Here is a 13,969-nt window from a genome sequence, read left to right as displayed (position 1 = left end):
CTATAACATGGAACACTTGTACTAGATTCAGGAAATAACTTGCTAGAAAATAGGTATTGTTGTATAATCAACTGTAGCTGCTTTCCTTGATACTATGTAGGTTTATGTACTCAAAATACCATTGTGCTTTATCTCACTGAGAGATTGCTATACTACAAAAAATTACTTAAAACTGAAGACTTCTTGATTTTTCTGTGCTTTTAATGATAAAACATTGTGAAATGATTCTTTTAGTATACTAGCTTAAAACTTTACTTTGTTTCACACAGTAAATTCCATAAAGTTTCATCCAACTGAGCAAGTGGCTCTTACAGGTATGTAAAGTATTTTCATATGCTGAGTATGTTAATCATGATGGAAAAATAAGTGTCATTTGCTAGCATCTTTTTGGTTGTAGCCCCTCTCCCTACTCCTCTGTCAGTATCCTTCTTGATTGAATTATTTTTATATTTTAAGGCATAACAAATCAGAGCTAGATCTTTCCATCTGTGTTTGTCATATCATTGTCATTTGTGCTTACCTGCTCTGAAACAGACACTTAGAATCATAAATCAGCTGAATGTTCACAAGTCCACGGGGCTAGGTGGGATTCACCCCAGAGTACTGAAGGAGCTAGTGAATGTTATGGTAGGACCTGTCTCAATCACCTACCAAAGATCTTGGGAGTCTGGGGAGGTCCCTGCTGAATGGAAGCTAGCCAATGTTATTCCAATTTACAAGAAGGGCATGAAGGAAGACCCAGGGAACTACAGACCTGTTAGTCCAACCTCAGTTCCTGGAAAAAATTATGGAGAAGATTATACTGGGTACTGTTGAAAGGCATTTAAACAATAATATAATCATCAGGCACAGTCAACATAGGCTCACAAAGCGAAAGTCCTGTTTAACTAATTTGATATCCTTCTATAATAAGGGCACCCACCAAGTGGATGAAGGGAAGGGGGTGGATGTAGTTTTTCTGGATTTTAGTAAGGCTTTTGATACTGTCCCTCACAGCATCCTTCTGGACAAGTTGTCCAACTGTGGGATGAACAGGTTCACGGTGCACTGGGCAAAGAACTGGCTGAAGGGCAGAGCTCAAAGGGTTGTAGTACATGGGGCTACATCTGGCTGGCAACCAGTCACCAGCAGGTTCCTCAGGACTTAATTCTAGGGCCAGTTCTGTTCAGTATATTAATCAGTGATCTGGATGCAGGAGTTGAATGTGCCATTAGCAAGTTTGCTGATGATACCAAACTGGGAAGTGCTGTTGACTCTTGAGGGACACTATGCCTTGCAGAGGGATCTAGATAGACTGGAGCATTGAGCAGTGATTAATAGGATGAAATTTAACAAGTCCAAATGCTGGACTCTGCACCTAGGACGGTGTAATGCTAGGCACAAGTATAAGTTGGGAGAGGAGTGGCTGGAGAGCAGCCCTGCAGAAAGGGATCTGGGGGTGCTGGTCGACAGCAGGCTCAATATGAGTCAGCAGCGTGCCCTGGCAGCCAAGAGGGCAAACTGCATCCTGGGATGCATCAAACACAGCACAACCAGCCGGTCCAAAGAGGTGATTACCGGGCTCTGTTCAGCATCGGTGCAGTGTCACCTCGAGTACTGTGTGCAGTTCTGGCCCCACAATTTAAGAAGGATGTGAAAGTCCTTGAAAACGTTCAGAGGAGGGCAGCAAAGCTGGTGAAAGGGCTGGAAGGAATGTCCGATGAGGAGCGGCTAAGGAGTTTGGGTCTGTATAGTTTGGAGAAAAGGAGGCTGAGGAGTGACCTCATTGTGCTCTACAGTTTCTTCAGGAGGGGAAGCGGAGAGGGAGGTGCTGAACTCTTCTCCCTGGGATCCAGTGATAGGACACGTGGGAGTGGTTCAAAGCTGTGCCAGGGAGGTTCGGACTGGACATTAGGAAGCATTTCTTTACTGAGAGGGTGGCCAAACACGGGAACAGGCTTCTTAGAGAGGTGCTTGATGCCCCAAGCCTGTCAGTGTTTGAGGCATTTGGACAGTGCCCTTAATAACCTGCTTTAATTTTTGGTCAGCGCTGAATTGGTCAGGCAGTTGGACTAGATGATCATTGTCGGTCCCTTCCAACTGAAATATTCTATCCTGTCCCTATCCTGCCCCTATCCTATCCTATTTCTATTCTGTTCTATTCCATTCTTAAGCCTTTTGAAATGCATGATATTTCCAGAAGTACAGGAGAATATTGTGATATTGAGTGTGCAGAAAAAAGCTCTAAAATATGACTGTTAGTGTAAAGGTGTTTTCAGGACTAAGGGTACCATCAGTGCAGCTTCAGGTTTGAAAACTGTCTAATGTGGCTAATACTATGGTTCATATGCTCCAGCAATTAGGGCACTAGCTTTGGAATTAAAGAGATCTGGATTCAATTTGCTGCTATTACGTAAGTCATTGTACAACGAAGATAATTGTTACTGAGGTTAAAAATTAAAACACTGCTTCTTTCTGTATCTACAGTGACCACTTTAAAGGAAGGTGGAGAGTAGAATGCCTTCTATCCAGGCTAACAATGATTTAAGTTTGGCTATTTGGATTTTCCTGTTTTCATATGCTAACTGTAGCTATCGTTTCAGTACCATAAACAATGTTGCTATATAAACTGACTTACAAAACCCCAACCAAACAAAAGCTGCCCATAGCTAGATTTTTGTTCTGCTGTTATTTTTCTGAGAGGTGGTTGTGCAAAGTATTTTCACTGAAAGTTTTCTGCAGACCTGTTCTTCAGTGTCACTTGATTGATTTAGAACTGATTAAAATAAAAAAACTTCCTCCCTGATCCAGAATACTGACCCCAGAAATAATATAAGGTTGACCTTTCTTCTAGCCTTCTAACTGGGTCTATTAGATGAGATACTTTTCCTAGTGCTTTCATGTACGTTGCATTCGCCAGAGCTATGCATACCCATAACAAACTGTTTTTCTTCTCAATCTAGAGTGCTCAGCACTGTACCCCTAGGTATTAGAGCATGTTTGTTCTGTCCATAACAAGGAAAAGTCTATTTCAAAAACAAATGAAGTCTAAAATCAGATGGTACCTGCTGAGCTGTAAACTGGTGCTAGTTAAGCTGAGTTGCTTAAGGCAGAAGCAGAATAGCTTCACACTTGCTCTTTTGGGTTTCTCATTAAAACCACGCTAAAAACATTTAGTGGGAGAAATCATTGAATGAAGAACCACCCCAGTATTTTCAGGAATAGCAAATGAAGGATGGCACCTGTTGATGTATAAAATGCCTTCTTCAGATGTTACATATTAGAACAGCAGTGATATTCATGTTCTGATGTATAATATTTAAGTGGATGTTTTCACTGTAGGAATGATTAATGTGGTAGCTACTTCTATTTTTGCATAATGAATTATGTTCTTACCAGTATTGAAGCCAGGATAGTAACTGTTGATGTTGAGACTTGCTTACCAAAAAGGTCATAATGGTATCTGTTAGAAAAAGATGCAACTCGGACAGTATTGCATAATGTAATGTTAAAGCTTGTTTTTATTGTCCATGGAAGTGTTCTTACTTAGTCTCTCTCTCTCTCTCTCTCTTTAACCTCTCTTCCTCCTGTGCAGCATCTGGAGACCAGACAGCTCACATCTGGAGATACATAGTGCAGTTGCCTACACCTCAGCCAACTGCAGACTGCAATGTAAGCAATCAACTTACTGCAGCTAAACTAATTGCACAGCAATTTCATCAGATATAGATTTTATGATAAGACTGAATGTTAAACTTACACGTAATTAAAAAATTACATGATTTCAGGATTGCAAAAGGTCGGATTTTAAGGTTTTAGTTTAACAGATGTATTTCAGCCTTTCTTTCAAAAAAGACTCACTTCATATTTTCAAAGATCTATGGTGCAGAATAGAATATACAGCTGCAAGTACGTTAATTGACTTTTTGTTCAAGGTAATAAACGTGCAAGTAAATGAACTGTCAAGTAAAATTTTTGTGTAATAATTCAAATCATAAATAATAATGAAGTTATTTTTAAACCAGTTAAATTCTTGTAGCTTAACTTACTGAGGCACCTGTATTAGCTATAGTTGCTATGAATTGAAAACTGATGGTGAAGACTTGTATTTTTGGCACTTATTTAATTATATCTTTATTGATTTCTAATCGACCTGTGCCAGCACTCATCACACTATCTGCTGTTGTTGTCCCCAGGCTTTTCTTTAGTCAGTATTTACTGTAGACTGTCAAATGCTGTATTTGACTTAAAAGCACCAATACTAAATTGTGAAGACAAACATAGGTTATAGCATGAGCTTCTCAGTAAGCTGAGTCGGGGCAAGAGATGGCTGTATAATATGAGATAGATTTCTGAATGGAAAATGTTTGACTCAGTTTATTTGATTTGGCACTTCCATTTTGAAAGAGCAGTACAAATGTTACCTCTTTCCCATTCAGATATCATGAAGGAAAAGCCTATTTGTCTTGCATAAGTGAAATAGGGTTCAGAGCTTGATGCTTTATGGTTAGCAAAAGAACTTATTTTGCATTCAGTTTACATCAGCACTACATGATGACTATGTATCGACCAGTAGACAAATATTGATGTTATGATTTTGATTCCAATGGGTAAAAATACAGCTGTAAATGATTGTCTTCTCAGAGATTAAAATAGTCAGTGTCCTGTTAGATGCTTCCTACCCTTAAAAACTGAAGGGGAAAAAAGGTCCCTTGATACATGTGCTGCAATGAAACTTGAGGGTAATACAGTAAGGGGAATATAAAAAGACTTACCAGATAGTAAAGGGGACAGATGTGCAGAGCTGAACAGTTTGGAAGAGATTTTAAAATAAAGTAGTTATTAAAACTGCATTTAATTCACTGGTATTATTCCTCCAATTAAATTTTTGATACTGAGTACCTGAATAGGCTAGATGCTACAGAATTAAGTTACTCACATTAAGGGGAGTGGAAGGCATTTACACTGTAAAATGTGACTTAGAGGCATTCCTTCCCTCTTAGTCTAAATCTTTTTTCTCTTGTATTTTATAGCAAATGTCTGGTGAAGATGAAGTTGAGTTCTCAGATAAAGATGAACCTGATGGAGATGGAGATGGTTCTAGTGATTGTCCCACTGTCAGAGTCCCATTAACTTCACTGAAAAGCCATCAAGGAGTGGTCATAGCAGCTGACTGGCTTGTTGGGGGGAAGCAAGCTGTGACAGCATCGTGGGATAGGACAGCAAATCTGTATGATGTAGAGACTTCCGAACTTGTCCATTCTCTTACAGGTATTTGTTCACTCATAAAAAGGTAAAATGGTGGTTTGTTTTTCTGTGTGGGATTATTTGTAGATACTGAAACACTGGGAAAAGTTGTTTCTCTGGAGTATGATGCAAGCGTGTACAAGACTTAAGCTGCTGCTCAATGTTGTAATGGTTTCTAAAATTCCAACCTTGTAAATCCTCTAAGCATGAATTTGTGTTCTTTTAAGCTTGTGATATAACCTATTAAAGTAGTTGTTTTTAAACTGAATGTAGCTGAATTTTAGTTCTTGCAAAATGCTTTTGCTGTGTTCATGGCATATTAAGTAGCAATAGCCTATCACTACTTAATAATAATAATAATAATGTGAAATGAGTAGTGGGATGTTTTTGCTTTTAAATACAGTTCCAAACTTCTACAGCAGTAGTAACATTAAAGTTCAGAATGATTATTACTGTTCTCTTCTGTTTGGGGAAAAAAGAAAAAATCACCAGCATTTCATTCCAAGTGTATGTGGAAATGAAAAGTCTTATTTTCATTACCTTACATGTTCTCATCTGTGATTGTAGGGCATGACCAAGAGCTAACACATTGTTGTACACATCCCACCCAACGTCTTGTGGTGACATCATCACGCGATACAACCTTCCGTCTGTGGGATTTCAGAGATCCTTCTATCCATTCTGTGAATGTCTTTCAGGGCCACACAGAGTAAGTGACAGTTCCTTCACAGGTTTTTACAAGTTCCAAAAGTACAAATGCATTCAGTTGCTAATCTGAACAAAACTGTTCCTGTGCTCTTTTTGAGGTACTAAGTTCATTCCCCTGTTTTATGAGACTGATTTTCAGAGAAACCCCTAACTCTCCTTCAAATGTAACACAGCAGTACTTAATTTCCAAAACAGCAGCCAGGGCTCTTGGTGTGATATTGCTTATATGGTAAGTCTAGACAAAACTCCTTACAATTAAAGGTAATTTAAGGTATGAGGTGGTTTTTGGCATCGGTTATGCTTGTAGTTTAGGGGTATTGCTGTAATGCAGTTGATCAAGCAGATTACCTCTACTTGTCATGATACTTAGTGTGAAATAAAGGTTACTTGTTTGGAACCAGTGGAAAAAAAAAAAGCAGGATTAGTTTTTACTCTTCAAGCTAAAGCTTCTAACTTGTACATAAAATAAGAAATTAAAGTAAGGGCACTGATTACCATGTTCTGTCAAAACAGTTGTTTTGGTGTAACATTTTTAGTTACCAATTTAGGCTTTACGCTATTATACTGTCTACTGTTGAATATCGGCAAAGGTAGTCATGAGACTCTACGTTACGGTGTTGACTTACCTTTCTGTTAATCAGAGCTTTGACACATGGAAACTGCAGGAGTAACTTTGAAATACTTTACTCATGGAAGCTAATTTTTTTTTTTAAGATTTTGGAATGTTTGAACTTGACTGTTTCAGAAACAAATTTCACCTCCGTTCTTCAGAATAAAAGATGATTGTTAATCCTAGCTCAAAACAAAAACCACAAATATTTATTCATGTTTCTATTTTTTGTTAATTCAAACGTGTAGTTTCCATTACGACTGAGTTTCAGTATCCAGTTTCTTATTTCCCTAGCTGTTGGCTAACCTATATATAAAGTAAAACCTCTTTAAACGCTCCCATCCTGGACTCCTCAGCTTGATAAATTATTTGGTGCATGACAATCATCCCATATAAGTACCCATCTTCTTCTGATAGAAGAATAAGCTTACTTTTGTGGTCTGCATCCTAGAATTGTTTCCTACCATCATTGTTGTACTCTTCTATCACTTATTCTAGAATGACTTGTAGAAGTTGGAAGTTTTTGTGTTCATTGGTGCTTGCTGGTTTTTTTTTTTTTTTGTTTGTTTGTTTGTTTTTTTTGAGCTAATTGCTTTGTCCCAGGACGTTTTTTTGGAGGAAGGAATGTGATTGACGTTAGTGTTTTTCCACATATATGCTGAGACCAAGTGATCTTGATCTGGGCTGATGGTGCATACTGTAAAAGCTGTTAGCTGGTATTTTGGCTTCTATCACTGAGACCTATAAACTGTCAGGGAGTTTATTTTTTATGAATGGAATAGACCTTGAGTAACCTCTTCGGTCACTCTTATTCCAGCTTCTAATTGTCTTTGTGTTTGTGTTTGTCTGTTGTATTGTCTGTCTCCATTTTGTTCTTTGAAGGTATGAGTTTTTAGTATTGACATAGGCTTTTTCATCAAATACACTGTAACTTTTAAGAGTCTCAAAACTGGCTTTACTCTTTCAGGGCTAAGGTTGTTCGGCACTCTGTTTTGTTGAAGAGACGATTCTGTTACGGAAGATGAGTGTTTCACTGAGGAATGCAGTCAGAGGGGACTCGGGAGCTCTGTATTTTTGCAGTCGAGACATGCTTTGAGGGAATTTATTTTTGGTCCATTATTGTACTGCCTATTGGCAAAGTATTTTTTAATTACTCTCTAATCAACACTATTAACAATCTTCTCACATTAAGCAGCATAGAAGAAACTGTTTGTTGACTGGAAAATACATACACACAAGACATTTTTTGGCTTTCCTAAATGTCTATTGGAATAATTTGCCAAGTTTTTAATATTTTGTTAGGTTCTTGGAATCAGTTCTGTAAATTGGATGTTACAGTCGTTAACGCTGATGATTTAAAGTCCTCAGCTGTAAGTTTTCACAGCCTCTTGCTAAGTAGTACCTGATGAATAGCTGTCAAGAGCTGATGGAGCAGCTATCTCTTTTTTTTTCCTGTGTATGTCACCAGACCAACCCCCAGTGCGTTAAACCAATATAACTAGGTGCCAAACATCTCGATCGTGAGGCCAGCGCACGGTCTTTATTGCGTTGTAGCCCCCAAAACCGTACTCTGTCCCGATGCTCCTTCCCACGAGGGATCCAAACCACCACCGAATCCTAGCAATGCGTGGCGCAGCGTTCCAGTTCCCTTCCCTCGCGCCCTCTCTGACGCTGCCGGGCCCTCGCTTCTCTCCGGAGTGACGTAAAGCTCCTCCCGGGGGGGGGGGTGCGAGCGCTTCTCCGCGCCGCAGAACGGCACCGGAGACCGAAGAGCGAGGTCAGCGCCGGCCGGACGCTCCGGGCCGGGCCTGGCGCGGCCCGAGCCGCCCTCGCCCCCCAGCGCCAGCAGGTGGCGCCACCGCCCTGCCGGCCGCGCGCGGCCCCGCCGCACGGCCCCGCCCCCCCCCCCCCCCCCCCCGCGGACAACCGCGCAAATAGAGGCGGGGGGGGGGGGGGGGAGCAGGCTTATGCGGATGGTCTAATTTCAACGTCCCTTTTGGTAGCCTCAATGAGTTAGATTTAAGATTTAGTCAAAATGGCACATTACCTTGTAAAAAATGTAACAGGATGATGCTGATGTCTTGAGAGACTAAAGAATCCTGTTACGTGCAGAGTATGATTTTATGAAGTTAATTGACATCTGAAAATGGAAAGCGGTTGCTGTGCATTGCTTTGCCCTACGAAGTGATGTTCTGTCAAAATAGGTCTATGTGTATCAGCTATGAGAGATTATTTGTATTTTAAGTAAGTGGACTAAGAAATCACCTATTGTTCTGGTGTTCTGAGCATACAACTGCTTGCTTTATTAAAAGCACAATATTTCTTACAGTCTACTACTGTGACAGTCCAAGAAAATAAATTCTCCTCCAGTAAGGCTGGAAGGAATCTGTTGTGATCAGCATATCTGTCTCAAGCTTCTTGCATTGATGCCTGTTTTCAATTAGGAGGTAATTCTAGTAGCATCGCCACCTCTATGTTAGGTTGTTCCAATGATAAAGATTTCAACTTAGCCCTTGGTAAATTCCGTAAGTTGCTCATCCCAGTGCTTAGTTAACCTCCCTGTTAAACCTTTTGTGCATCCCTAGTCAGAGTTTGTCTAGCTTCAGTTTCTAGCTGCAGGATTTCATCTTGAAGAGGTTTGTTTCCTATATTACTAGATACTCAGGTGATGATAAAAGTTTCCTCTATTCTCTTCTCTACAAATCACCGGTTCTTTTTGATAAGTTACCTATTTTGCCTCAAAGTGTGTTTTCTAATATATCTTGACATTTATATATCCACAGATCAAGTTTAGTACATTGGTAGTACTTTTGCACGTCAAGCCTGCGTTGGGCTGAGTCTTCAAAGTACATTCAGGTCTTTTTCGAAGTTGCATCTTCCTAGGGAAGTTTCCAAATCTGTAAACTTTACTTGTTTACATTTTTCATATATATGACAGTTTCAGTTCAGTACATGACTTACCTGCCTGTGCCCTGCTTGCATAGTGATAAAAATATCTTGTCACATTTTCTTTTAGGTTTGCCGTGCCCCCAGTTTGTCTCACTTGCTTATTCTCTACTGATTAAAAAATAGTGAAATGGTGTGGAAATAAGACCAATTTTTGCCTAAATATAAATCTTTGTTATTGTCTGATTTTGTGTGTGCACCAATAGGAATTTATATTAATCCTGCTTAACTGCTGTTAATCCCCAGTCACATCCCTCTATGAGATGTTTAACAGAGCCCTGGGAAAAGGTTACATTTATATTATCATCCAGACACTGACTTGTTGCATGTTAATTAAATTGACTTCCTGAGTTAAAGCTTCCAAAAATTATACTGGGGACTCAAATTCCAACACCTTTTTCCCAGCAGATACTGCTTTAAAATACATGTGTGCTAATATTTAGCACCAGCTGTTCTCCTATTGAGAAATTACTGAATGTAGAGGTTATTGATTAGAACTCTTCAAGTTGAACTAAGGTTTTGCTCTTCAGAGCAAAATGATTCTGGCATCTACATGGCAATTTTCATTCCTGCTTCACTTCTGCTTTTGTTTGCCGACCCCTGCACAGCTGTGTCTTGTTGGGGCTCTGAAGGCCCTTCTTTTTCCAATGTGGTGACCTAGTTGAACAACTCTGGCACTGACATGCTCTTGCATATGTGCTTGATGAGGTTTTTCTGTCTTTTCAAGTACTCCGCATATGCTGAGGTCTATCTTGATGTGCAGAGCCTTCTAAAATGTTCATGTTGGAAATCTTTACCATTTGTAGCTTAAAAAAAAAAATCTTAGTCTGTACAGGTCCAGTCAAGTACTTTACGGATTTTATACATTTGTTCTGACAATTTAGTAACACTGGAAATAAATGAATACCCTATTGGCAACAGAATGCTTATTAGCTAGTGGATTCATATACATCTTTTAAACCATACACTTTTTTTGCTGTATATTTGTAGTGTGTTGATGCTTATATGCTGCTTAAGAGTTACTTGGTAAATATTGAAGTGTTTTGTTTTGTTTAGTGACCATCAAAGGTACACAGTGGTTGGGCACATGTTTCTTGTAATGCTTGAATAAAAATGTGCAGGACTTCCAAGTCTGGACTTGCAAATACCATCCTTCAAAGAGTAAAATGTTGTCTTCAGAAGCAGCTTTGGGTTCCTATCCTTATGTGAATGTCCTTTGTTAATACTTCTTGATTGTTCAGTATGTAGTTATGCACCAACTTGTCATGGCGATTAAATGCATTTTTGGCATTTAAAAAAATGTAAATTTGAGCAGGTACTTTCGACCTAGCCAGAAAAAATTACAAAGTTTGTTTATGACTTCTCAAACTTACTGATCTTTGTAGCTGGATTGAGCCAGTGCGTCAAACATGAATGTTCGTTAGCTGTTGAATCCATATCTTTGTGTTACTTTCTGAGCAAACTCAGAGAAAAAATTGCTGAAAGTGGATCTTACGTTATTTCTGACAAAGAGCTGAACAAGGTGGCTTATAGCATTTTCAGACTACAGCATATTCTTCTTCCTTTCACTCTGGTTGTGTCTCTGAATATGTAGCTGGATGGTGAGTTGTGCTTCATCCTGAGAACTTTGAAACTAGAGAATTGCAAATATGTCTTGCTGCTTCAACTTATCTTCAAACTCCTATGCTTGCTGGAAAGTCTGAATTAAAAAATGTAAAAATAATTAAGCAGCAGCTGATTAGGATGCTGGGCTGAATTCTGACATTTAGTGAATTGGGAATTAATGTCAAAATGGCATTCTGCGTCAAGAGAATAATAATTGCTTTAGTTCTGTGGACACTCAAGTTTGCCAAGGTCAGCTGGCTTTCCCAGATTCTTTATTCTGCAAGATTTAGTTCTCATACCTTGATATGTGTCTGTCTTGTTCACCAAGTCATGGCAGGGGGGAAATGCCTTCTCTTCAGGCAGCAGTGTCATTAGACATCCCTGTTGGAAAGTAGTCTTATTTTAGATATCACCAATATTACAAGGTCGCTGTTAGGTATTCTTACTCAGGCACATTTTCTTGGTGAAGCTAAAGCATATCTAGATGTAGTTCTAAAAATGCAAGTTTTGCACCTTTGACTAAAAGCTATGCTAGGAAAAGGAGTCTTTTGTGCCAAACAAAATGTCACAAGTTGGATGCTGTCAGTGGACTATGACCAGTTTAAAGCATCTGTTCTTTTCAAGATAGTTCTGTTCTTGCTTCAGCTATTAACGCCATCAATGATGCTTTGTCTACCATTTTTCTGTTGTTCCTAATCAAAGAATGCCTTAGGCATTCACCATGTGTGTATCTCTCAATCCAGCTTCTGCAAGAAATGCAAAATTTTTCTGATTAAACAATCAGTAAGGCTTGGGGAGAAAACTGAATAACTAGGTGATTCTGATATTACTGTTGGTATTCCTACCTTGTTCTGTCTGCTGTGGTTTTTTATTTTCTCTTGCATTTCATTGAAAAAGCCCCCAAACATGGCTTTCAAACACTGCTCTGATCCCACATTTGCATGTTGCATATTCTTTAAATGAAGATTATGGCCTGGACTTTGAGCTCTAGGGTTAGCTTTTTTAAATTTTGTGTTTCTAAACATGTACATATAAAAACCTTTTGGTTTACACTTATTACGTACATGTAACAGCGCACGTTAAGGTTTCAACAGTTTTCTTAGAGTTGTTAGCAGCCTTATTAGCTGATAGCTCAAGCATCCAGCTTTGAATTTGTCTAACTTCCCATGTTGTTAGCTTCTTTGTGTATCTGTTTCAGGATAGACTGTGGCCAATATGTTTTACATGCCTTCAGCTCATCCAAATTACCTGTCTTTGCTCTCTTGCACAGCTTGAATACCCCATTTTCTCTACTAACCTTCCCCCAACCCAGTGCTGTCATGGAGTTGTCGAAGTGCTGAAAAAGCAATCTGGAAGATAATATTCTTTGATAATTTTGTTTCCTTTATGCTCTTGAACGTTTTCTGTTGTCATTGGCGAGCTTCCTCATGGTAAAAATTGCTTCCTAATTAATAAAGAAATGTGAAAAATTGAATAAACTACTCCTTAAGCTATAAGAGCAAGTGCTTAAGATTAAAAGCCCTGTAGCTAAAAGAAAAAAAAACCCTTTAGGTGTTTTATTTTGGGGATTGGGGTATGTAACAGACAACTTTTGACTGTATTCAATGTTAGCCATTGTCACTCACATTGTCAGTCACTTTAAAAAAGATGTAGGCAATAAATCTGTATCCAGTTGCTTATGAGTGCTTTAAGCTTCACTACGATAGATGGAGAGAATCTTAATTCAATTCTTGAATGCATGCACTAAAAAGTGCTATGATTTTTTTCAGATGACCCACAAAAGAGCATAGCTGAAGGCCTTTTCTTTGTATCGTATTGAGTGGAGCATAACGTTTTTTAGCGTGTTGTCATTCTAAAGCTTACATAACAGATGCAGCAATACTGAAAGGATAAATGGACCTTTTTTATCCCATCATAAATGTAATGCAATAGATTTTTAAAAATATCTGCACCTTAACTAATTTACTAACTTGCCATTGAGTAATTCTCATAAAAGCTAGTTATTGGTTTCAATCCTGTATCATTTTATTATTTTAAGACAATAGTGAGAAAAGGAGATACTGGCAGTTTTCTCTAAATGTAATGAAACACATATCTCTGGAATAGATGTTGTTGATTTAAATGCTAAAAAAAATGACTTTTCAGTGCTAACAGTCATCTCTGAATTCCCCCACTCCCCCTTCTGTGTTAATTCCTTCATGGTTTGTTGTTACTGTTCCTCAAGTTGGAGGAAAAAGCTCTGCTGATATTTGGAGATAAATCCACAGACTTTGGGAATTGTATGTTTAGCTCTTCCTGGAATCAAGCGCCTTTAGTGCTTTTAAAATCTGAACGCACAATCAAACTTGGAGGTATTGGCGTGTTCCTTACCTGGGACTCCTGCGGCCAATGTCATTGCCCTTTAAGATGGGCAAACTGTTGTCCATATCTGGAGTTTTAAACCCAGGTCGTGGCTTCCCCGCAGGCTGCAGACTGTTCTGTGTGGGGATACACTTTGTTCCCCTAAAAGAAAGCAAACTGTTGTGCAGGAAATGCTGTCCCAAATAGCTTCCTTTAGGTTTTGTTCCTGTATTTTACTACTTAAAATGAGAGGCATATTTGAGCACTCAAATTTTGCTGTTTAACTACAATTTGGTGTACACTGAATAAATTTATCTGAAAGCTCTGTTTTAATCCATTTTCTCCAGAACTTCATCCCACACACAGATTAATGCTTATGAGTAGATGCCTTTTCACAGGCATGAAAACATGTTGTCTCCCAGTGTTCAACAGTACATCCCAGTATAGGTTGCAAATCAAAATGGAAAGAACAGTGTTAACTTTTTTTTGGTGCATTGCCAATAAGGGTTCTGCGTCAGCATTTCATGGTCCAAC

The 13,969-nt window shown here is 38.9% G+C and overlaps 1 protein-coding gene across 2 annotated transcripts in view; it reads left to right on the top strand.

Annotated features, from left to right (window-relative positions):
• The window catches only part of WDR37 (WD repeat domain 37), a 49,738-nt gene that overhangs the window by 25,257 nt on the left and 10,512 nt on the right, over positions 1–13,969 (top strand). For both annotated transcript variants that reach the window (XM_030009173.2, XM_030009174.1), the window contains 4 exons: positions 270–314; positions 3,575–3,651; positions 5,013–5,250; positions 5,794–5,935. In XM_030009173.2, the coding sequence (XP_029865033.1) occupies positions 270–314; positions 3,575–3,651; positions 5,013–5,250; positions 5,794–5,935 (502 nt within the window). The remainder of the gene's footprint in view (positions 1–269; positions 315–3,574; positions 3,652–5,012; positions 5,251–5,793; positions 5,936–13,969) is intronic.

This window comes from Aquila chrysaetos, chromosome 3 (genome assembly GCF_900496995.4).
Source record: "Aquila chrysaetos chrysaetos chromosome 3, bAquChr1.4, whole genome shotgun sequence".
Lineage (NCBI taxonomy): Eukaryota > Metazoa > Chordata > Aves > Accipitriformes > Accipitridae > Aquila > Aquila chrysaetos.
Note: the sequence above shows the minus strand (reverse complement) of the source record. Positions and strands in the feature narration are given on the sequence as shown.